Source organism: Ricinus communis, chromosome 10 (genome assembly GCF_019578655.1).
Source record: "Ricinus communis isolate WT05 ecotype wild-type chromosome 10, ASM1957865v1, whole genome shotgun sequence".
Taxonomy (NCBI): domain Eukaryota; kingdom Viridiplantae; phylum Streptophyta; class Magnoliopsida; order Malpighiales; family Euphorbiaceae; genus Ricinus; species Ricinus communis.
The window spans coordinates 8,176,862-8,201,481 of record NC_063265.1 but is presented as its reverse complement, the minus strand read 5'-3'; the positions used below and the strand labels follow the sequence as shown (position 1 = coordinate 8,201,481).

Genomic DNA, 24,620 nt, shown 5'->3' with positions numbered 1-24,620 from the left:
AAATGAGATTTTAACTGATTTTTTAATGTCAATGACTAATTTTAACCTTGCGAGAATATTCTTTCATTGTGTTGCTAGAAAGGCAAGTATTGTTCTTATTTGTTATGACGAATTAATATATTTCATATAGCTAATTAGCAATTTTTTTTACGTTTTTATAGTATATGATGATTGTAATATCTTTAAATGGTTTGATCTTGACTTGTCAAGTTTTCAGAAGGGCTTACTTTTTACAATAAAGTCCAAATGTTGCATGCAAGAGGAGTGATTTTTTGATGAAAAACTTAATGTTGTTGGTAGTAAGATAGGAAAGTGGAGTGTGATGAATGGGAATTTTGAGAACAAGATCGAACAACTCTGTAGTTGTTAAGTCCAGTTGGTTAACAATTAGCCGCCATTAAGAAATTAAAGAAAAAAAATACAATAAAGGACTGTTAAAGCTGTATATATATCATGGTATATCCTCTGCTCCTCCAAAGAAAAAAAGAAAAGAAATGCTATTCCATATCCTGAATATGTTAAATGGTTTAAGAAGGATGAAATGCTCATGTCTTGAATCCTTTCCATCGCAAGAATGACCATGTGAATCTTCATCTTTACAAACGTATAGTAATGTGCTAAATATGCTCCTTGCTCGGTTTCACCACTCTCGAACCCTTTTTAACCAGAGTCAATAAAGCCAATTATTTTATTTTGCATTCTGGAACTCACTTTCTGCAAAGAATCATTGATCGCCAGAGCAATGCCAATCATAAATGAATTATGAACCCATCAATAATGGGATTTCAATCCTCAATCTCAATATCTCATGCTACCAACTGACACGAAGTTTCAATTTCATAGTTCCCATTTCATTCAAGTGTGAACCAGCAAAAGGTTCTCTCACAGCAATGCCAATACAAATAAGTTATAGATTTGAGAAGTCATCTACACATTACACGATTAGGATTGTACAAGTACACCATTCATATTTGATAGATTTTTTATGAACTTCCAGTAGGCGTAGAATTTTGTTCTGCAGATCCAACAATTTCTTCAAAGGCTTCCATATCAATGGTCATATCATCATCAATGTCGGCTTCCTGCACCTCAGCCATAATTTCATCCCCGTCTCCTGCCATAGGTTCAATCCCATTTCCTATTGAATTGTGTTGCAGCTGCGGTTCTTCATGTGCTTTATCTGGTTCATCCTGCTTTTGCGTTGATTGTGGATAAGGTTCCGTACAAACAGTTAATGTAGATGTAACCAACAGATTCTGGAGACAAGATTTGAGTATTTTAGTAAAACTAGGCATCAGAAAAATTCTAAATCAGATATCACACAACGAGAAAAGATGATACAATTTTCACATTACATGAATTTCTTGTGTCTTGTTTTTGTTTATGTGAGCAATGATCCTAATAGAAGAGAATTAGACATCAAACAAGAAGTGAAAAATAAGACAAAAGGAAGACCATGCAATTGAACCAAGCTGGTAAGAATCTCCAGTGCAATATGCTTTACCATTTCTTCTAGGCTCAAACAAAAAGTTGCAAAGCTCAATACCGCTATATAATGACAGGAAGCTAAAGACTCATAGGACCCAGATTCTATGCATCCCTGTCCTGGATGATGGATGTTATTACACCAGCTAGATTACTACATGGATTCAAGCCTGAGATGCATGCCCTGGCAATACAACTCAAAATGAGGATATGATGCATCCAAGACACTAGTTAATTATGCACCAAATAGTGCATCATATTCATAGCTCAAATTTAAGCTCTGCATTTTACCATTTGTGGGAAAAAAAGAAATAGAAGGTATGACCTAGTAGTTTAGCTAACAAAATCACAATGCCTCATCAGGAATTGGACAAGAATATTTAAGTAAGAGTTCCATAACTAGGAGGTATACTGCACACCAAGCATGCCAATTAACATCCTGCTCCATATTTGGCACAATGAACAGGACACTTTACCTTAATGCAAGGCCAGGAAAAAAAAGAAGAGAGAGAACAAGTTATTCTGGTAGAGAGACTAGAGATTCAGCCCAGCGGTAATTAGTGCCCAAAACCAATCACATCTATAGAAAAGATACTGGTGTTAAGAGAAGAAAACAAGAAAAAATGATGTCACAAGAAAGCGTTCATATTAGGACCCAAATTCCCGAGGCCTAACTTGGTTGTCTGGCAAGAGAAAAGAAATAGAATAAATCTGAGAAGAGAAAGAAAAGAAAAAATTATCTAGAAAAGAGGAAAGAGATGGATTGTTGAAACATCAGAAAAGCTTTCTATTATTGTTCTTCAATACTCGATTACACATCATCGAACCTGATTATGGAATTCGGTAACCAACTTAACCACCTAAGTAATAGACAAGCTAGATGACATCATCTATGCAAAGCCCATGCAATTTTACTCTATTCTCGACTCTGGTTTATCTATGAATACTCATACTTGATTCTGAGCCATTCACATGAAAGAAGTCCAAATAAAGGTAATATTAATCACAGACAACTTAAGAAGCAGTAATTACTCCTATGATTTATAAGGTAACAGAGTTTGGTGAATGTCATGCTGAGTAATCATCAAATCAACTGAATATAAAGACGTGCTGAAGAAAAACCAAAAAAAAGAAAAATGAAATAGTGTCAAAATTTTTGCAACGTACCTTTTCTAATGCTAGGGCAAGCTTTGAGAGATTTGGGTAGATACTTCTTGCAGATAATAGAATCTGTTTCAGAAAACTATACATAATTAACAATAATATCTGCAGTAAACCAAGTTATGAAATGATAAACAGATAGAGCTCTACAGAGAAGCAGAGTTGTTAAATCATGTCAAGAATCCTTTCATGCATCTTCTGTATATATGTAATAGGTTTTGCCCACTTATCAAAATAGTTAAGAAAATATATAGAATGTGGAATTAGCTATATTGCAGTTAATGCATAATTAGAATTTAGATTGATAGTTTAATGCTATAAATCTTCCAAATGTCCTGGAGCTAATAAATTTTGAAAAGGGATTAAGATCGTATAACACAGCAGTCAAAGTACTCTGCTGCACCATAGGGACCAAATTGTAGGTACATAAACTTTCTCATCAATTTACTAGTACACTAAACAAAGACCAAGAAATGAAAAATTAAACAATTCTTCCCAAGTCTCTTATATGTTGAGCATTCAGAATTACAATGTTCTTGTTAAAATCTAAGCATTTATCAAACTCAGGACTTTCTTAGAATTAACAGTTTTAGTTTCTCCCCAAAGCTGAATACAACAATCAAAGTCTAAGTTGTCATATATATTTCCCAAACTAGTGTATCACAGATCTAGTGTCCCTCATAAGAATCAATCAAATTGCTACACTTCTGCAAGCGTGTTTGACAAGAGGTGCACGTCTTCCTAGGTTTAGATGATAAACAAAAGTAATAAGTTGCAAGAGTTGTTGAATCAATATTCTATGATTTATCCCATGAATAGAGATTCAGGGGAATATGTAGCAGTTCAGAAATTGTAACCAATGTATGATGATGTTGAATGCAGAGATAGGAATCAACTAAAGAAAGAAGAGAGAGAAAGCACAAATATTTAAAATAATTACCTCACAGAGTCTTTGCAGCGTAAATGGAGGACCTTCATCAAAACCATGAAGAGCTGTAGAGCAGGAAATAAAAAATCTTATGAAACAGTTTCAACCAAGCATATCGAACGGGTAAAACCATATACACAGACTTTGCTAAAAGCTATTTATGAGCACAACACCAAACAGAATCCTAAATTCCTAGTTGCCAAGGACTTTGCAAGACTAGGACGAAGTTATTTATAGAATTATACTTTCCCTTCTCAGCTCAATGCTTATTCCAGTTTTCTTTCATGACCTACTCAAGAGAATCATTCCCCTACTTCTCCCCACCCTTCTTAAAATATTTCAGTAGTCAATAAGATTATAACTAGTTTCACTTCTATTTCCTTCCCACACTTTGGATTAACCTCCATCCACGCATGGTGTAAAGGAGAAAAGGTTAAGAACTCCAAACAAAGGTCAGCATTTATTGATCTTCAAATCACTTTGCCTCAGTTCATAACATTACTTGATTCCTGAAACCAGTCTAGCTAAACCCATAGTCCTTCACGTTTTCATGTTGATATCTGGGAAATCACTTTAGCTTTAGCGTATCTCCAGACATAGGGGGTTCAGAAAGATCTGGTCATGGATATTGACTGAAATTTGAGGGTGATTTCTACCTAGATAGAACTTTCTTGTTCCTGAAAAAGTTACAACACTAACACAATTGCTTATGATGTATATAATCCCAAGCATGTTGCATGCCATGCGCATTGTCAAAAGTTACAACACTAACACAGAGGGACTAAATAGGTATGAAAATAGAAGTACAGGGACCACTAAAGATGCGATTGATGCAAAGGGACTACCTAAAATAAACACTAAGAGTAGAGCGACCAAAATATGTGTTTTGCCATTTATCCACACCAAACTCAGTATTTTTAAAACTCCCCATCTTAAAATTCACAAATTCTTGGTAATATATGTGAGACTCATTGTATAGCAAAAACAAGAATAGTATTGCAATATTGAAACTACCTTCATCCAACCTTTTCACCAGTTCTTGATAAGTTTCTCCTAATTTAGCACTCTGCTCCTCGCTGGCCATTTTTGCTTCAGGATACTCTGACAAAATCTTTATAAAACAAAAGGATGAAAGGTCAGAGAGGGTATCATCATCAAGAAACTAGTATGCAGACAATCATTTACTCTTTATGTTAACAATATTAAACATGCAAAGGTGATAGCTCAAATAAAATAAGGGAACTACATGCTAGCATACCTCCCCATACCTGCTTCAGATGAAAGGATATCATGCTCTTCAATTTGCCCCAATCATGCCTATGACAAAACAAAGAAAAATATACACATAAGAGCTAAATCTTTGTGATCACATGCATATCTTCCCATTCTCTTGTATCCACAGCTTGTAAAATAAAGAGCAAGAGCATTTTCCATAATCTAACACGTCCAAGATTAAGTTAAAGCATAAATCAGAACATTTTATAAGCCTAACCCACAAGGCTTTTGGTGTCTTTATATAAATTTAAAAGTGAATTTTATCTAGCTTTTTAAATTATCTCAGCCATTTGAGAAATAACTAATCATGTATCTCAAAAGCTAAAATTGAAACTTTTCAACTGAAGCACGAATAAAAAAATTCTCAAATCCCAGGAGAATTAAAAAAAAAAAAGTATTCCTAGATGAAAATGGCAATGGCTTCTGAGGATTGATATGCCAGTTAAAAGGGGTCTGATACTAGTGACTCTGCCGATAACAAAGCTGTCATTGTCTTTGCAAGAGTGCAGTTACTACAATGTAATGCAAGGGACTCCCAAAAGCATCAATAACATGCTTCCCCAGGAAATTAAGAAAAACTGAGTGCCATACAGGCATTATAAAGATTCTCATTATTTGAATAACAAGTTATATTAGCTGATGTCCTTGCACAGATATTAAGAGCAGAAGTGCATAACACAAGATTGTATAACTTTTCATCTATTAAGCATCAAAATGCTGAAGCAAAAGATGATAAAGAAAAGTGCATCCATTATCAAGAAGTGAATTAACCAGGTCACATAAAGAGATTTTTCTTTAGACTAGCATCCTCCCCTTATTTGTATTGAAAAGTATATAGGAACTTGTATCCTTATAAGATTCTCAACAATAATAACAAATAACTTTTCAACAGGAGGAAAGTATGCTAAATGCATGAGACTTTACATCTGTTCAGACATAGGACAGTTTACAGGGCTATCCTAAAGGAGACCAAATTACTGAAGACTGAAGTCCTGTTTCAATAGCAAATCTGCTCGACCCAAGAAAGCGCAATGTAAGACAATCTGATTAGTATGCCCAAAGTAGTACACTGAAAATAAATAATAAATTGAGATTTGATAAAATGACAAATTGTTCATTCTACTGCTAGCCATGGTAATGCAATATAAAACTCAGACCTACTTATGGATCAACAGAAACATTAATCATATGAGCACTTTCAAGTAACAAGGATATAAACGTGTAACAAAAAATGTGCATCTTCACAAGTGAATTGTTTGATATGTTTTTACACTTTGCATTGGAGAGTAAATGCTACAACCAACCAACCACATTACTAAAGTTGGATAAGAGAACACTAAAATTAAACTAAAAGAATACCAATATTTCCCTGTGGACGCAATAACTTCAAGAACACCTCTAACTTCTTCTTCAGCAAACCCTCTAACTTCTTCTTCAGCAATCTCAGGCTTGGCTTCTGCAACTCTAAATTAACATGTGCAACTCTACTTCAGCACAGTAGAACATTTAAAAACCCAATGTACATGCCACTTTGTGATGGATACAGCAGAATGGGCATATCAATAATATGGATATTACCAAGTTTAATATTCCAATTTAGTCCTAATCACAAAAAAAAAAAAAAAAGCTTTGAATCTATGCTGCCTTTCAAATGGCATAATTGGTCATCTTATTTGGGCTTAATTTAACCCTAATTTCAAAAACTAGTATTCCAATAAATTTGTAGGCGAAGATTCAAGACCTTCCCCAGATTCGTACCTAATCATGATTTAACGAGTTAGGGACCAATTAGAGAGAGAAGAAAGAGAGAGAGAGAGAGAGAGAGAGCAGGGAAGCACTTACTCGTGATTTAAGGAATTAGGAACCAAATTATCGGGTTCGGGGTGATCGGTGTCGGTGGATATAGCAGCTGGTTGGTCGGAATTTTCAGTTGATGGCATCGGCATAACGGACATTTCTTTAGCTGCTATAGATGACAGTGAAGAGTGTAGATATTTCTACAAATGCCCTAATAGCGGTTCATTTCTATGCGTTTGTGAGGGTATTTTTGAAAACTTGTTATCCATACATGATTTTGGTGAAGTCTTTAGACTATTGAGGGATTATATTGTAATTGTCATTAAAAAAAAAAGGTTTTTCTCCTAAATATTACTAATTTAACCCTTCTCAACTATTTTTTTAACTTAGACATCCTTCAATTTTTATTTCTTACTCTTTCTATCAATATTTTTCATTGTTTCATATATTTAAATATGCACTGCTCTTGAAAATGTTATCATAATAGAAATGCAAATACTTGCAGTATAGATCTTTTAATAATGGAAATGGTGTGTATGGTTTGTTAATTTTTTGTCTTTTTTTTTTATTTATAAGTGAGTCATTATTGTCCACAGTTGTTTTTGTAGTCAGTTACTGAATAATACTTTATAAGATTTTACCTAATAATACTTTTTTGGTTGCTACAGAAAATATTTTTCCATTTTCATAAATGAATTAAAGATAATAACTTCTAAATAACTCCAGTGAAAATTAGGGCTGATCATAATTTCGTCCAGTCCAGAAATTTGAACTTTTTTATGGCAATTTATTTATTTTATTTTTTATTAACTAAAAATCAAAGAACATATAAGAAAAAATGGTTCAATTAATTGAATATTTTTTTAAAAATTTAAAAATAGTCAATTAACTGAACATAAATATATTAGCCGGTGCTTAATCGGTTTAACAAATGCTTGGAAATTAATAAATCAGTTAAAAATCTAACCTTAGATTAAATATAATATTAAATATATATATCAATTGATCAACTGAAAATCAACAGTTTTTCAAGTAAAAATCTCAAAATAAAAACCTAAACTCCTTATTCGATTAACTAGAAAATTCTGTTGGATTTGACTGTCAATTTATTCGGTTTTTTTCTCACCCATAATGAAAATATGGTCAATATTGGATCTCTAATTCCAAAGGAATATCAAATTTATATTGGCAATTTTTGCATCTTTACTAACGGACATAAAAATTAATATAAGCGAAGGATTAAATTGCCTAATTCTAAAAACAACAGGGATGAAACTGTTTATTAAGGCAAATTGCCCTTTCCTCAATTAAGCCCAAAATAAAATACACAAGAAAAAGAGACTTTAAGCAAGACATCGGACCGAATAGTACTTACTGCACACAAACCATATTCAACAATTTTTAAATAAATACGAGCGGGAAAAGTTGCCCTCACTCTCTCATCCACACAAATTCAAAAAAAGAAAAAAGAAAAAAACAATTCTCTCCTTCTTTCTCTCTCTAAATTCACCTCTCTAGATTTGTAAATATTCTCCTTCTCCTTATCTTACTCCTGATTTTTTGTTTTGCCTTCTGCAACTCAATTCAGGTACTCTCTCTTCATTGCTGCTCTTCTCGTTTTTATAAATAGTTTTCAGGCCTGGTTTTGGATTTTAGGTGCAGATTTGATTCAATTTATCATTTTTTTATTTATACAAACTCATGAACAATGCTGTAAACAAGAGATATGATGTTAATCAGATAATCAGATTAGCTGAAGTTAGGGTTTCACTAGAGATAGATACAGTTGATTGTTAGAAGTATACATTGTAAGACGATTACATAATTTAGTTTTTCTTTTTTCTTTAAGTCACTAAGACCTCGTTATTAGATTGTGTTTGGCGAAAGTTTAGTTTTAAAAGAAAATTTTTCTTTAGTTTCAGTGTAAATGTAAATTCTTTTAACAAATCCTTAAAGCTAAATTTGATGTTATCAAGCAATTCCTTTTCGTGGATTTTAGAAAAATGGGAGTGGAAAACTACCACGTGATAGAGTTAGTAGGTGAAGGCTCCTTCGGTAAAGTGTATAAAGGCAGACGCAAGTTTACTGGGCAGGTAAATATATATTTTAGCAGTTTCATTTTTGTTCTGAATTTTAATCTTCTTCAATTAATTTGTCGAAACTGGTTTCATGATAGACTGTCGCGATGAAATTTATTATGAAGCATGGGAAAAGTGAGAAAGATATACAGAATTTGAGACAGGAAATTGAGGTAATCATGTTTAAATTGTTTTACTTTTTATGGTTGGATTTTATTACATTTAATATTTCATATGTGGCAGATTTTAAGGAAGTTGAAGCATGAAAATATTATTGAAATGCTTGATTCCTTTGAAAGTCCTCAAGAATTCTGTGTTGTCACGGAGTTTGCACAGGTAATTGTCTCCTATTTCTATACTACGACAATACTTACTGATGCAAATAAAAAAGAAAAAGGTAAAAGAAAATAAGGTTCATTACTAGTTGATGGCATTTGATAATGTGTAGGGTGAACTATTTGAGATACTAGAGGATGATAAGTGCCTTCCTGAAGAACAGGTTCAAGCAATTGCCAAGCAGTTGGTACTTCCATTTTCCCAATCTCAGAAAATGAGCTCTTCAATAATTTGATTTTGCAAGATTATGTTTTATGGTTTCATTAATTATCATATTCTTCTTTTGACTTAAAAACTTTCTTCTGTTCAATCTTGCAGGTGAGAGCACTGCATTATTTGCATTCCAACCGTATCATCCATCGGGACATGAAGCCACAGAACATTCTTATAGGTGCTGGGTCTGTTGTTAAGGTTAGATGTGACTTTGGTTTTTCAGGGGGCTACTTTGTTTTCTAAATATCTGTGTCTATCCATGTAGTTTGCTAATGTTGTTTTTTAATGGGACAACTTACATTGACTCGTTCTATTTATATGTGAGGATTTCTGAATGATTCCATTTAGTTAACATTAGTTCTAGTCATGTGTTTCCCATTGCCCTGTTTTGAATTAATTGCTAACTTTTTATATTTAATCAGTATTCAAAGAACAACAGAGGTGGCTGTGATCTTATCTTTTTCTCTTTTTATGTCACAGCTTTGTGATTTTGGATTTGCCCGTGCCATGTCAACAAATACTGTAGTTTTAAGATCCATAAAGGGTATGGCTGATATATATTTATGATTTAACTTTCAGTTGGTAGATTTCACCATTCTGATGATTTTTGCTCCTATCCATGATTGTTCGACTGTGTTTTTGTTTCTTCTTCTAGGTACTCCATTGTACATGGCACCAGAATTGGTGAGGGAGCAACCATATAACCACACTGCTGATTTATGGTCTCTTGGAGTTATATTGTATGTGCACTGTCTTCCTCTCTGTCCTCTTTTTGTTGCTGGGGAAGGCCACTTAGATGTTAACTTTGGTTCAGTTATGTGACAAAAAGTTTCACTGCCATTTCATTTCTACCAAAGACTCCAAATCTGAAATTCATTTCAGTTGGAAAACAAATTAATGATGCGATTTAAATGATCACATAATTATGTTTTATAAATGACCATCTGACAACCTGTTTAGATAGTTAATTTCTCTGTGTTCTTTTTCTTTTATATTTTCTTGTTCTGTCTTCTGTCCTTGCTTTACATATTCAACAGAAGTTTACTTGCCATGATTCAACAGGTATGAATTATTTGTTGGCCAGCCGCCATTTTATACAAATTCAGTTTATGCACTCATCCGCCACATTGTTAAGGTGCATTTGCTTAAACAATTTCAAGTTAACTTAGTTCAAGTTTTCAGACATGGTGTTTGAAAGGAGCTAATGATATATGTAATACCCAGGATCCAGTTAAATATCCCGATGATATGAGTCCAAACTTCAAAAGCTTTCTGAAGGGATTGCTCAACAAGGTTATTCTATGCCTGACCTAAACGACTAGTATTAGTTTTGAATTTTATGTTAAAATTGGTCTTAGATTTCATGCAAAACAGGTACCACAAAATCGATTGACTTGGCCTGCTCTTCTTGAGCACCCATTTATCAAAGAAACCTTGGACGAATTGGAAGCCAGGGTAATGTCATTCTATACATACTATTAATTTCATTTTCCTTTTGTTAAAGACTGGTAAGCAGAATTTACATTTCTTACTCCTAAAAAGCAGCATTGACTTATTTTCCTGTTGTTACCAGAGCACCATTATGAATAAACCACTCTTTTTTAGCATCTTTGACATATATAGGCTTACTTCAGAAAATCTTTTTGCAATTGTTTGTCATACGTTATTGAATTCTAAAGCATTTGGTGAAACATATCCAGGAAATGCGTGCTGCAACGGCTGCAGCCAGGGGATGTGATGCAGCATGGCGGGGAGAAGCAAATGTAATCCAAGCATCAAATGGTTTGGCTGTCTCCAGCCCTGACGGTATGGCCTTCACTAGAAATTTCATAGTCCTATATTTCATCTGTCTTAAAATATCAAAAGATGCTATATTGTAGGTAGAAGCAATCCTGTCGCTGCTCTTGACAACTGTAATACTCCAAAGCTTCATGGTGATTCAAAACTGAACAGCCCTATTACAGCCACAGGCAATTCTTCACCAAATAATGAGTTTGTTGGATTTGCAAGTCCTACTGATGTCAAGCAGTCAGGTAAGTGAAGAAATTCCATAAAGAGGATAATTTAGATTCATATTTTCCTCTAATTTCCTTGAAAAGGCAGTGTTGTTTTTGTCATAAGAGAAACAAGATAAGTTTTCTGTGATATTTTCGTGTATTTAGTCCTGCATTACCTCTTGTATTTTGCATTTTCAGGAAAATCGAATTGCTGTAAGATATATGAAAATTGCATCACTTCTTTCTCAAAACAAATGCAACGGCTGGACCTTTTTGTTTGTTGAATCTGTTGCTAGCGAAGCTTGTATTTGTTAAAAATTTAATCGACTGAGTCTAGTTTTAACTTATATTTAATGCAAATCCCTGTTTCTTTGTAATTTTTGTGCAGTGATTATTCATTACATGTTTAGTTATGTCAAGTTATTCTCTTCTAAAAGAGGGAGAAGGACACTCTTGGGGAGGGCCTGGAACCTTAAATGGCTATGTGCTCGTTGAGGCATGAATATAAATAATAATAAAAGTTTAAATTTCTTGGAATTAATTTATCGTTATTGTGTTCTTTTTGTTTTGTCTCTCTCATTGTATGATTTTATTTGTTCATCAGTGCTTATGTGAATCTTTATTGATTATTAAGGCCAGAAAGTATTCCCCTCATTATGGTCATTGTTACATTACTGCAGTTTGATGTGACAATTGATTCCATGTTTTTTCTCTTCAGGTAGCCAGGCATTAGACAGATTGGAGAACAACTCTCGAACAGTTAAAGGTGCACAAATAATCGGGCAAGATAATGAAGCATTAGCACTCCTATTGCTACCATTACAAAGATGGTCGAAAGAATCCCCACATTCTTGCAGGTGAATTTCAGTTACATTTTTTATGATCATTTGACTGTTAATCTTTATTTCCAGCTTAGGCATAATAAACTCTAATTTACAGCATATTTCCTAGCGAAGTTAAGCTAAATCATTATGCATATGCCCTATTTTCAGATGAGCTATGGAAAGAGAGCAATATAATATGATTGAACTTTATATGTTTGCTGAAACATGCAACTGGCTGGCATAATTGCACTCAAAGTTTCTAGCTTTCACTCTCATTAAATTCGGAACTCTATTGACTTATAACATAATTTCTTTGCTGCCAAAAAAAAACCATTAATGTCATTAAATTCAGTTTTGATGTTGGCTTAAGTATTTAATGAAGTTCTGACAACATGGTTTCTAAGCATAAAATCTGACCAAATATTAGTCGGACAGGAAAATGTGCAATTCTGCGGAGGATACAACATATCTATTATCCACCATCTGGTCCATCTTTAACAATTTGCTGTAAAGAACACATCTTTTGAATTAAGGCAATTGCTCACTTTGGCACTTTCCTTAACCTAAGAGCCCTTTTTCATTTTCCTAACTGACATCCACCAAAGAACAGATCATTTGCACCAGTATGAAGTATCACAACAGCCTTCTATTGCACCAATGCCAGTGAATTCTCACACGCATGTGCTAAGTTTCAGATTTTGTTTAAAGACCCAAACCTTAGTGAACCATCAAAAGAGAAAAGGTCAAAAAGCCAGCCAGAACACTGAATTTGGTTCATGCATTTCATCTAGTATATGAAAGTGGTGTATAATATGATTGCGATGTCTAAACAGTCCTAGAAGGTATTTATATTCTCCAATATATGAATTTAAGAACATTGCTTTTCGTCTTGCTAATTGAAGGGTGTTCAAAAGCTTGGATAAATGTCGCACTTTTGTTAGCATTTAGGATGTTTAGAGTCGATGCCTTGTTTCATGATCAAATATGCTCATATCATCACTTTGTTATTTTGTCCAAGATGAGCCATAACTTTCGACTCTTGAGATACTTTAATGTATAAATTTTGCTAAATCGTAATGATCTAGTAGGTATATTGTTCAGGCTTAGTACTTTATTTATTTTGTGGAATTTATAAACTAGCCTATGAATGTTTTATTTTGGGAGATTGAATTGCTTTTCTAACATATTCAGGGATCAAGATGTTTCCACTTCAAATCAGGCATTGAGAATTTTCTCAAACTTAGCTGCAGCTGGTGCCATCCAGTCCAGTGGGTTACTTGATGATATACTAAGTGGGCTTCTTGATTTCACTGCCACTTTAATCTGCTTGAAATCCTCGGAACTTAATGAATTAATTGCAAAGGTATTGTAGCTAAGAATGATTTGGAATCCTTCAGTTTTGAGTCCAATATTCGCCATACCTTCCGGATTTTGGGCTGACATTGTTCTCATGATCATAACTAGGTTAAATTATGACTTTGTTCTTTGAAATATGTTTTTGAGTTTTTTTTTTTTTTTCCATAAGTTGTCTGCCTGTTGGAAAACTATTAGCACTGCACATCAATGAACACTACTTGTTTTGAAGTTCATGTGCTTGTCCGCAATCTCTTTTCTATTCTTTCACTTAGATATTTGTTTTTCTCGTCTGGCATTTGGAATTCCTGATATTTGTCTATTCGTTTTCCAAATTTCACTGGAAAAATTCAGAAAATGATTTCAATCTCGATAAATCTAGATGTCCTCTTTCATATTGCACTGTCTGCTTTTTATGTGATTGACATTTGGCGGTGGTTGACATGAGCCTATTCTTTTACCATGCAGAGTTTTGCCATTATGAAATTGCTGTTAGATAACAAAGGTGGTGGTGTTGGAGCTTCATATTTCACACATTGGGTTGCCTTAATTGAAATCTTTGCACAGGTATCATGTCCTCGCATTTATTTATAATTCCTGCACAAATTTATGTCCTCATTTTCATTTTTCTGACGATATGATTGTATAGGTTGTTGGTTGCAACGAGGACAACTCTGGAAGAGTTCTGTATGAGGCCAGTGCATGCATCACAGTTGTGTTATCGACAATTGCCCAGGGGCTCAAAGCAACGGCTTTGACTTCAGGCTCTGAAGCAGTTTCCGCTCCAGTTGTGAGGGAAACTATGAAGAAAATTTTGGATCATGCCAAGACATGTGGATTAGTTGAACATTTATGCCTTTGCTTAGCAACATCAGGCTCAAGTCTTATTTCAGGCTCCTCAAACATGTTGCGTGCTGCCTGCGAAGCATGCAAGGCTATTTGGTCACTGATTGATGCAGTGGAAACCCTTTTTATGAACGCAACTGCATATTTATTTCCATTAAATGCACTGCGAAGTCATTCTTTAACACGACTCGACATTCGCGACCAGGAACGAGGTTCATTGATTGGAACAGATTCAGCAAGAATTATTGATGCAGTGACAAGGGCATTCCTAAAGTCAAAAGCCGTGCAGGTGGCTATTTATTATTGTCTCCATCAACGTCTAGAGGCTGCCCTCTCTGCTAGTATTCAGGTGTTTTTGTCATGTCATTAATTTTGATATTTTCTTGGTGCTATTGTGATTGAAGCTAGCTTATTTTATAAACTATTGCTATCTATTATTTCAAATCACAATAATTTTGCTGTATTAATTTTGTATATTTACGTTTGTGGAAATGTTTCAGCTTTTGTCAAGGTGCTGCCTGCATAATGCAATTGTTCCTGGCGTTCTGTGTGGTTTACCTAGTTCTCTTCCTGTTACAACCGTTGTTAGTGGTGGAGGGGATGGAACGATTGTTTCTGAGATCTTCTCTGTTTTATCCCTGTGCGCTTCATCTTCTAACAAAGACCATCAAATGGGTGAAACGAATAACTTCAAGAGCAAACTGGTGAATCCTTCTGCTCTCATTTTGCATTCATGCCTTACACTTGCAACAGTTGCTCAGTGTTTGAAGTCAACGGGAAGAAATTCTGCACTATTTATGCTCACAACCTCCCCAAAGAAGCAACTATCCCGCCTTTCAGTTCTTGCCCATCAATTTTCACATGATGACAGAACAAAAAATTCGCTGCAACCCCATTGTGCATCTGCCATGCTGGCTCTTGCTTCCATTTTATCCCTTGAAAGTGGAGCTTCTGTTGAGTCTTCTATTTCTGAAATAGCAGTACCTTTGATTCCTCGCACTGGCACAATCTGTGAACACCTCAAGATTTCAACAGGGAATGAAAATGAAATGGGCCCCAATAATGCAGATGGTATTCTCTCATATTGGCATGGCCTTAGGGATGGATGTGTTGGCTTGCTAGAATCGAGACTGAAATGGGGTGGGCCATTAGCTGTACAACAGCTGTGTGCAAGTGGTATCCCTCTGTTTCTAATTGAGTTGTTAAGCAACAGCTATCTCACAGCTTCCCCTCAAGGAATGGACAGCATAAAGGATCGCATTGGGTTATCACCTCTTGGGGTTGTATGGACTATCTCATCTATATGCCATTGCCTTCCAGGCGGAACCTCAATTTGTCGCCAAATTTTATTCAGGAGTGAACACATGAAGCTCATTTCGGAATTGATATCTGATGTGCATCTCAAGCTTGTTAAGCACTGGGGTGGGCCAGGTGGAGGGAAGGATGGTGTCAGGGATTTAATAAACACTGTAATTGATCTCTTAGCCTTTCCTTTTGTTGCTGTACAGAGTGCTCCTGGTTTGCCATCTGCTACTGCATCCGTAAACAGTGGGTTCATTCTGAACATGGGTTCACCTGGTGGAAGAGTATGCATGGAAGACAAGAATATGGTTAAAGCAATTGAGGAAGATATGGGAAAATATCTTAAAATCCTTCTGGAGGTAGATGGATTTTCTTGCTTTCTTTCTTTTTTCTTGGGTCACATGTTAGAGCAGGGAAGATTATTTTCCTCCATATATATTACCATTTTAACATTACCACTGGATGGAAGTATAGTGTCATATAACCATATGGGACCGGCTACTGTTCTTCACATTTCAAAAAAAGTTTCCTAGTGTTAGTGATGTCCATTGTTTCTGGCTGAGAATGTTTATATGGATGCACATTCTATCATCAAATTTCTTGTGCTGCTCTTATTTCCATAATGAGAAGAATAAAATGTTCTTTTATTCACAAGAACCATCTGTAGTATAAATTTATGACTGCATTTTTTTCTATGGCTACCAATCTGTTTTAGGTGGGAGTGCCAGGTGTCATTCTACGATGTCTGGAACACATGGAGTTAAGAGATTTGGGAAGGCCAGTTGCATTTCTGGCCAAAATGGTAGGACACCGGCCTCTTGCAGTTCAACTTGTGGGCAGAGGCTTGTTGGATCCAAACAGAGTAAGAAGATTGCTTGATACTTCAAGTCCGAGAGAGGTCGTGCTGGATTCTCTGATGATTGTTTCTGATCTAGCTCGTATGGACAAGGTCAGATATTCTTCGTTGCTTATGGTTCTTTCTTCATATTTAAATAACAATGTTATTGTGATGTCCTCTGTGTTGAGCTCTCATGAGCGACCTTTATCTAGTCATGCTTTCTTAGCTTTACTTCATTCATGTTTTTCTGATACTATCCCCGAATTCCTTGACAATTTTTATCCGAGGAATTGAGTTACATGGAGCTATCAATTTTTCTCTAAATCAAACTACAAACTGTTTGATTATGTGATATTTCCTTTTGTCATTCTTTCTATTAATTTTGTTCATCTTATGTTGTCTCCATATTTCCTTATGCTTCATAAATTTACTTATATTCTAAATTTCTGTCAAACTAGTTATATTCTGCAGGATTGAACTTTAGGTTATATAGCTTGCCTTACAATGAATGCTGTTTGGTATTTAGCTTAAGTCTCCCTGGCTTCCTAAAAGAAACATTGGAGAAAAAGCTGATGAACTTTTTGCCTGGGTGCCATCAAATTAACAGTTTAATATCACCGTCAGAAAATTTAGTAATTTAAATTATGCGGGAAATTGTTGTGATCCTGTCTTGAAATGTGATCTACAGCAGAATTCTGGAGAAGAAAGTATAAAAGGGAAGAGAAATAGTATAAAAATCTCATTTCCCCCTTGCAATAACATGCATTGGCTTGGCCTATTGTAGGTTTAGGTACTTAGCCTCTAGTTCTAGCAGATTTAGGTCAGACTATCAGCTGTCCTTGTATGAATTTGTTCATAGAAAGTCGATGACTTCAAACTGATCTACCTTTTCAAATTTCGCCTACCAGCTAATAGTAATTAGAAGACAACAGAATAAACTTTCTAAGTGGTTGAATCCTGTCTGATAAGCTTGGATATGGTTGGTGTTCAGGGTTTCTATGACCATATAAATGGGGCCTCTATGTTGGAATCCTTGAAGAATTTTCTTGTACATGAAGATCCCAATATACGTGCAAAGGCATGCAGTGCTGTAGGCAACATGTGTCGGCACAGCTCCTACTTTTATGGTTCTCTTGTAAGTACAGAGGATTGCATTTCTTTGCAGTATGCTTTATTATGTGGATCATTGAGTATTGTTTATTCTAGACACTGATTTCTTTCTTTATGGTCTTTACTCTTGTTAGACAAAATAGTTTTCTCAAGTCTTGTTAGAGAAAATTTTCTTGAAGATTCACAAATAGACACAAAGCACTGCCATGAATGGCCTTGAAGAGTCCTGCTTGTTCTGACAGTTTATTATGATTTTAGGCAAGACATCACATAATTGGTCTTCTCATCGATCGATGTGCTGATCCAGATAAACGCACACGCAAATTTGCTTGTTTTGCTGTAAGATCTATTTTTATCTAGCAAAACCTTTTTATCATGATTTTAGTTATGCAGCAAACTAGCAATTACTATTCTTCATTATTCAGTTCAGAAATATTCTTGGGCATGATTGATAGAATTTATTTCTCGAGACAACATCTAAATATGCATAGTAATATTGTAGATCTGTATCAGCACAAATAATCTATGTTTCTCTGTCTGTCTCTCCAGATTGGTAATGCTGCTTACCATAATGACGTGTTGTATGAGGAGCTCAAAAGATCTATACCTCAACTAGCAAAATTACTACTCTCAAGTGAAGAAGACAAGACTAAAGCAAATGCTGCTGGTGCATTAAGTAATCTTGTCCGCAATTCTAACAAACTCTGTGAAGACATTGTCTCTAGAGGAGCTATGCAGGTTTGTGGATAACCTGATTTAAATTTGGGATGATCATAGAAAGGCTTGTAGTGGGATGTCAGTTTAAATTTAGGTCCAAAAGTTTAGAACTGAGGTCTGAAAAATTTTCAAATCAACTAATTTTCCCATAAGATTTTGCAAATGAGTCGTTTGAAAAAAAAAGGTTCTTGTTGGATATAATCAGCTTTTAAGTTCAAATTTCACTGTGCTTTTGTTCATTACGTTGTCATGAAGTGCACAATTATCATAACATTACTGTTTGGTAGGCGTCCTGGTACTGCAGCTTATTTAATGTGGCAATACGCCATGCAACAGTCATGAAATACAAAGTGATCTGGTTTTATTGTTTTCAGGCTTTACTAAAGTTGGTGGCAGACTGTTCAGCAGTAGCCTTGAACCCAAGTAGGAAAGATGCCGTAAATGAGTCCCCAATAAAGATAGCTCTTTTCTCGTTGGCGAAAATGTGTGCACATGCACCCTGCAGACTGTTCCTCCGTACATCAGAGTTGTTTCCAGTGATTGGACGGCTTCGACAGTCTCCGGAATCTACAATTGCCAATTATGCCTCTGTTATAATCAGCAAAGTTGCTGAGGCTTGAAGCAGCAAAAGGATTATCAAAGGTATAATCTTATTAGCTTTGTTTCCACTGAACATTAATATAGAGACACTGCAGTTTGTCTATCAAAGCTTGGCGTAGACAGCTGAGATCAAAAGGAAATGATATAGAGCACAAAATTAAAAAAATTTGCTATATAGTGAACGCTGTAAAAACATGTTTGGCATATTATGTAAATGCAGTAGTCATTCGACCCATTTGAAATTAAATGCATGTGCATGCAGTTGCATTCTAGTTGGAGAAATTATTGGAGTGCACTGAATAACAGTAAATCTTCTTCTTTTCAACTACACTCTCTCTAGTTGGTTGATATCTTCACGAGTGAGAATTGGGGTCTGAAATTTAAATCTCATGTTCATCGTCCATAATGGTGTAAGAGTTTATAACTTTCATAGTGAGATATATAAAGAAACAGGCTACTTACTGCCATACTGCCATATAATTTATAACTGATTAGACCTCAAATGAAAAGGAAATGGATTTAAGTTTGAATGGGAAAATAAATAATAGGGATTATTTATTTCTTGCCTTTTTGGTGTGGTACATTGTTTATCCTGTGTCATTCTTATCATATTAATTTCTTTTTTATATTTTTATAAAATTAACTATTATATTAAAGAGTGTAAATGAGCTCAGCCAATCAAAGCTTTTTAATATTTAGATTTAGCTTGCATAAAATTTAATCAAGCTCGAGCTATGGAGCTTAATAATGTTTTTCATTTTAGAATTTAAACTTCGTTCATAATTAGCTCAATATTTTATAAAAATGAACTAAACTCGTATTTAAAATCATACTCAAGTTCGGAATAAAACTCGTTGAGTAAGATTGAGCTTGCTAAATATATAGTTATAAATCTTGTAATTTTAAATTACCTATACATAAAAATAAAATATATATTTAAACTCTAAAACCTATAATTAGATTAAAATTTTGATATAAAAATAAAATTCAACTCTTGATATAAAAACTGAACTCAACTCTTGATCTCATAAACAAATTAATCTACAAGTTTATTAACGAGCCAGTCCGTGAGATTAAACGAGTTAAGCATTATTTGGTTTGAGCTCAACTTGTTTACTAACAAGTTTAAAAATGGATCTCGGACTTGGCTTGTCTATCTTGATGAATGAATTCAAATGAGTTTTTATCAAATCGAGCTTTGAGTAGTTCATGAGCAGCTCGACTCTTTTGCAATTCTAATTATTTTTTATCATCCTAAGTCAATATAGTCATGGATTAAATTGATTTTAAATTTCTTAACAAGTGTAAAATGTTTAAAATTAATTCTTTTATCAAATTAAATTAAAATATTTATTTTTAGCATAGTTTACTAAGTATTAGATTTTTTAATATAATTTAGTCTTTTGAGTGTATTAATTTCAAATGTAGAAGAATAATAATTAATTTTATAAAAATGTAAGAATATTGTAAACAACATTTGGAAGTAGCTTTTACATTGGAATAAACGTAAAAGTTTACTATGGTTTTAAAAATTATTGTCGCAGTTTTTTGAAATAAGTTAAAAATATAAATATTTATTTTATATTTTTTGAAATAATTAAATAAAATTATTTAAAAAGTGTGAAATTTAAAATTTAATTAGTAATTAAATATTTTAATATAATAAAAACAACATTTGAAAATAGTTTCTGCATTAGAATAAAACTCAATTATTGCATAGTCTTGGAATATCCTCTTGAATACAAAATTAAATAAATAAATAGTATAAGCACCAATAGCGACAGAAAAAGAGAGGAAAGAAAACGTTTTGAGCGGTGGGCTTTTCCTGCCTACAGTAGAACAAATAGTGAAGAGACAGGAATCATAGTGAACTTTTACACTTGTTCTGTTTCCAGACCAAACAGAGAACAGACGGGTCCGGATTGGTTAAGACTTCTGCAACCTATGAGGCAATCCATCAAATCTTCGACACGCGTCCTCCACTCACAGAAAATGTAGTGTTTCTGCCCCTCCTCGTTCCCAGTCTCAACATTAAAAATCAAAAATAGCAAGGCTATATGGTATGTGGGTCTCCTGTAATGTCTCCCTCCATTTTCTTTTAGCAGTAATGTGTAATTTTTTCTTGTGCCATTAATTTTACTGTTTATCTAAACAAACATTAATCATCTTGTTTTTAAATTAGCAAATTCAGAAAAGTAAGATAATTAGGCTCAAAGAAAAGAGAAAATTGGAGCGCAGTGGCACTAGGATTCTTGTGTTTTCAGTATAATGTGAGAAATTAGTGTAATTTTGTTTGATTTGACTGATAAAACCAGTAGATCTTGTGCTATTTTAATAAATAATTATGACATTACATATCCCACAACATAAATTTAAGTAAATTCTTAATCTTAACATATAAGTTTTAATTTTATTATTTTATGTAAAGTATTTTCATGATATGTAAATTTTTAACTTTTATACTTTAAAATTAAAAATTATTTGTTTATTATTTCTATCAGATATTATATTGAGAGAAAAAATAAACAAAAAAAATCCTGTTTGGTAAAAAAAAATAAAAGTAGAATTAGACAAGTTTGATATAAAAGGGATGAAAGAGCAAGGAGAGAGGAATTTTTAGTTAATACTTGAGGATATGATGTGAGCATTACACAGAAGTGTAACCCAATTCACAGAAAAAGGATATGTGTCAGAGAAATGGAGACAAAATTCCAAAAGATGATAAGTAGGATTACTTATCAGTCTGTTCTCACTCTCAGACAGCTAACGCGCACTCCGCAATTATACACAGACAGCTTGATTGCCAGATTTATTTATTATTATTATATAAATTAAGACATTAATAATTATTGCTTTATATCTTTTACTTATTTTGATATCGGGAAAGTATTGGGATGAACGAGTTTACGTAGTAGGGTTACGTGGCGGGACGATATATTTATATTTATATATATTATATAGTCAACTCTTTTTCTTCCATTCCGTATTTGTCAAATATTTTTTTCTATTCAAAATTCAGTTCTAAGTTTGAGTGAGATGTTAATACTAATATTTGTTGTTAATGAGTAAATTATGATAAGAATTAAAAGAATTGATAATCTTCATCTTGTTAATTATTAAATGTTTTATATAATTAAAAGATAAAAATTATAAATAATTTATAAAAATTAAAATTTAAGATTCAAGATTATTTTTATATTAATTAGACAACATATTAAAGTTTTAAATTATCTAAAGAGAAAAAATAGAATTTCAAATTTTTTATATGCATAACATACTTTTTTTAGTAAATATCAACATCAAGCTAACACGTGTCAGATAACATTTTAATTTATTTAGATAATTGTATTGCCATTATAAAGGTCAACCATACCATACTCACTTTTTCTTTCTTTCTTTTCTTTTCACTTTTATTCATGTAACAATAAAAGGAAAAGAATTATTATTCTTATGAAAAGTAGAAGATAAAGATAAAGATATATATATAAAAAAAAAAAAAGATTGTTAGAGTGGAGGGAGTGATATATGGACCACTAATTTATTAGTAAATGTTTTTAGAAGAGACATGAAGAAAAAGAAACCTAAAACTTTTTGCTTTTATAGTAGAAAAAAGAAAATTCATAAACCTCTCACATGTGCATCTTTGTCTACTTTTTAATTTTACCAATTGAGTCCTTGGATTTGCTATTATTGTATATAACAACTTCTTTTTTGCATCATTTCTTGATTTTTTTGAGCCTGTTTCTCATTTTAATTTCAATTCAAACAAAATTAGAATTTTGACCAAAATTTTTATTCTAGTATTTGGAATCTAGAATTGAAATTTTATATGTACAATAATATAAATAAGAAATTATCTAAGATTAATTGCAATTTCAAATAACAAATAACCATGAATCAAATTCCGAATCCCAAATAGTATTTTAATGAAAAAGAGAGGTATTTACTTGAACTGATAATAACACCTTTTGTTCTCTAACATTTGTCATTGTCCCCTCCCCCACTTGGACACTACTTTAGACAATGACTTTGCCTTGTGCCTCTGCTAATTTGTGCTTCCCACTTGAAAAGGAAAAGTAATAACAGTGACAACCTAAATTCACCTTGCGATTGGAAATTAAAAAAAAAAAAAAAAAAAAAAGAGTTTTTGTTTATTTTCTAAATTCTGAAAGTAAATAAATTAATATTTTTAAAAGAAAAAACTTTATAAAATATTGATTTATTAAATTAAAAAAAAAAGTTAGATTTACTATTTAACATCCACCAGAAAACTGTAATTACACCCTTTCTTAATTTTTAGATCCAACTTATATATGTCTGTTTATTCCAAATTTATTAAATTTTTTAAATGAATGAATGAATTAGTACCCTATGTAAAAATAGAATTATTTCAAACACCATGTCACCATTTAAATCTAATATTATTATATGGATCTTACTATTAAAAGAAATATGATTGCATGTGCTGTCCGCATACTTATATATTTATTATTCATTTACTTTATATTTATATATATTTTTATTTTTGAAAAAATTGTACTTTTTATTCGTTTGTAATTCTTTTTAGGCTTAAATATCATTTAATAACAGTATGTAAAGTTATAAATTATCTCAATAAAATTTAATTTTCGTAAGATGAATAATATCTGCATTTTCAAAATATTTATTTACTTACTTATTCTGGATCTTTGCTCAGAATAAAAGAAATAAGTTGTTTAATACTTCAAAAATATATTAGTTTATAAAACTAGAGTAATCACTATCAATTATTGGACCAGTGTTGTTTAGGACACCTGTGCTAGATTCTGGTCTAAACTATTTTTAGAGGTTATTAAATAAGTTAAGTGTAAGTAGTCATTTTCCTATAGCAATCAAGTTGTTATTTGTTATATATATATATATAATATTAGACGTCTAAGTGGAGCTGTCATAGTGGTCCATCACTGAGTTAAGTAGCATATATTAATAAAACAAATTTGTTATGTACTTCAATTTCATTCTAATGTTGGGTCCATTCTTTATAGTGCCATAACATAGTTCAATTGGAAACTATTGAATATTGTGCTCAACTTTTATTGGTTGAAAGGGGTTGATATATTAAAAACATGTAAATAAGAAAACTTTAAATATATAGTTTTGAATCGACTTTATATTATTTACCACTAGTAAAAGTTTTATCTTATAAATATTAAATTAGTTAAAGTAATTAAGCATGTAAAAGAAAAAAGAGTTTTACTAAAGTATAATTATTTTAAACAATTAATTAATTATTTTAAATAATTAGATTGTCAATAAATTGATATATAATTTTTAATTATTTATTATAGAGACGAATGATTAAAATTTAAAAATAAATTAAAATAATATTAATTAATTGATAACTAAATATTATATATAACTAATTAATTTAATATTTAATTATTTTTATAGATTTACAAAAATTAAACTAAAATTAATTTTATAGGATTATATGGTAACATATATTTATGATGTATTAGAATCGGTCAATAAAAAAAAGGCTGTGATGCTTTACCAACTGTAGAATGACTAATTCTAGCATATATAGTCTAAAAATCAAAATTAATTTGGTTTGGTTCAATTTCATACAAATAAAATCAATTGAACCAAATCATACTGACTAAATTTTTCATAGTATTTTAATATTTTATAAAAATCTAATTTTTAAAATGAATTTAATACCTAGAATAGTTTTATTCGATTTAATTAAATTTAGTAGAAATTTATATAATTTTAAATTAA

General features: G+C 32.6%; 2 protein-coding genes across 4 annotated transcripts; one reads left to right on the top strand and one right to left on the bottom strand.

The window, feature by feature from the left end:
- Positions 1 to 829: 829 nt before the first annotated feature.
- Positions 830 to 6,922, bottom strand: LOC8283071 (serine/threonine-protein phosphatase 4 regulatory subunit 2). 2 transcript variants are annotated; one of them, XM_015719749.3, is made up of 7 exons: positions 6,692 to 6,917; positions 6,209 to 6,313; positions 4,843 to 4,891; positions 4,589 to 4,685; positions 3,587 to 3,639; positions 2,653 to 2,715; positions 830 to 1,256 (listed from the first exon to the last, which is right to left on the bottom strand). In XM_015719749.3, exons 1-7 carry the CDS (start codon positions 6,802 to 6,804, stop codon positions 984 to 986), a joined length of 753 nt encoding a protein of 250 aa, XP_015575235.1. In that variant the 5' UTR covers positions 6,805 to 6,917; the 3' UTR covers positions 830 to 983. The 2 variants fall into 2 exon arrangements, with proteins under 2 accessions (XP_015575235.1, XP_002520013.2); XM_002519967.4 differs by lacking the exon at positions 6,209 to 6,313 and having other exon boundaries at positions 6,692 to 6,922.
- Positions 6,923 to 7,862: 940 nt separating this feature from the next.
- LOC8283070 (serine/threonine-protein kinase TIO) lies at positions 7,863 to 21,000 on the top strand. 2 transcript variants are annotated; one of them, XM_048369557.1, is made up of 24 exons: positions 7,863 to 8,234; positions 8,646 to 8,739; positions 8,823 to 8,897; positions 8,968 to 9,060; positions 9,173 to 9,247; positions 9,379 to 9,471; positions 9,754 to 9,817; positions 9,929 to 10,013; positions 10,336 to 10,408; positions 10,498 to 10,566; positions 10,648 to 10,728; positions 10,974 to 11,079; positions 11,154 to 11,306; positions 11,989 to 12,127; positions 13,286 to 13,457; positions 13,916 to 14,014; positions 14,097 to 14,642; positions 14,794 to 15,954; positions 16,311 to 16,544; positions 17,425 to 17,568; positions 17,802 to 17,882; positions 18,093 to 18,281; positions 18,635 to 18,902; positions 20,756 to 21,000. In XM_048369557.1, the coding sequence occupies exons 2-23, from the start codon at positions 8,650 to 8,652 to the stop codon at positions 18,878 to 18,880; spliced, it is 4,068 nt and encodes a 1,355-aa protein (XP_048225514.1). In that variant the 5' UTR covers positions 7,863 to 8,234; positions 8,646 to 8,649; the 3' UTR covers positions 18,881 to 18,902; positions 20,756 to 21,000. The 2 variants fall into 2 exon arrangements, with proteins under 2 accessions (XP_048225514.1, XP_015575218.3); XM_015719732.3 differs by lacking the exon at positions 20,756 to 21,000 and having other exon boundaries at positions 7,864 to 8,234; positions 18,635 to 19,095.
- The last annotated feature ends 3,620 nt before the right edge of the window (positions 21,001 to 24,620 follow it).

Coding starts and splice junctions, on each gene's coding strand:
- LOC8283071 (XM_015719749.3), bottom strand. CDS start 6,804: ATGTCCGTTATGCCGATGCCATCAACTGAAAATTCCGACCAACCAGCT. Junction 6,314..6,691: donor CCTAATTCCTTAAATCACGA/GTAAGTGCTTCC, acceptor ATGTTAATTTAG/AGTTGCAGAAGCCAAGCCTG. Junction 1,257..2,652: donor TTGCCCTAGCATTAGAAAAG/GTACGTTGCAAA, acceptor TCTTGTCTCCAG/AATCTGTTGGTTACATCTAC.
- LOC8283070 (XM_048369557.1), top strand. CDS start 8,650: ATGGGAGTGGAAAACTACCACGTGATAGAGTTAGTAGGTGAAGGCTCC. Junction 16,545..17,424: donor ATCTAGCTCGTATGGACAAG/GTCAGATATTCT, acceptor GTTGGTGTTCAG/GGTTTCTATGACCATATAAA. Junction 18,282..18,634: donor TCTCTAGAGGAGCTATGCAG/GTTTGTGGATAA, acceptor TATTGTTTTCAG/GCTTTACTAAAGTTGGTGGC.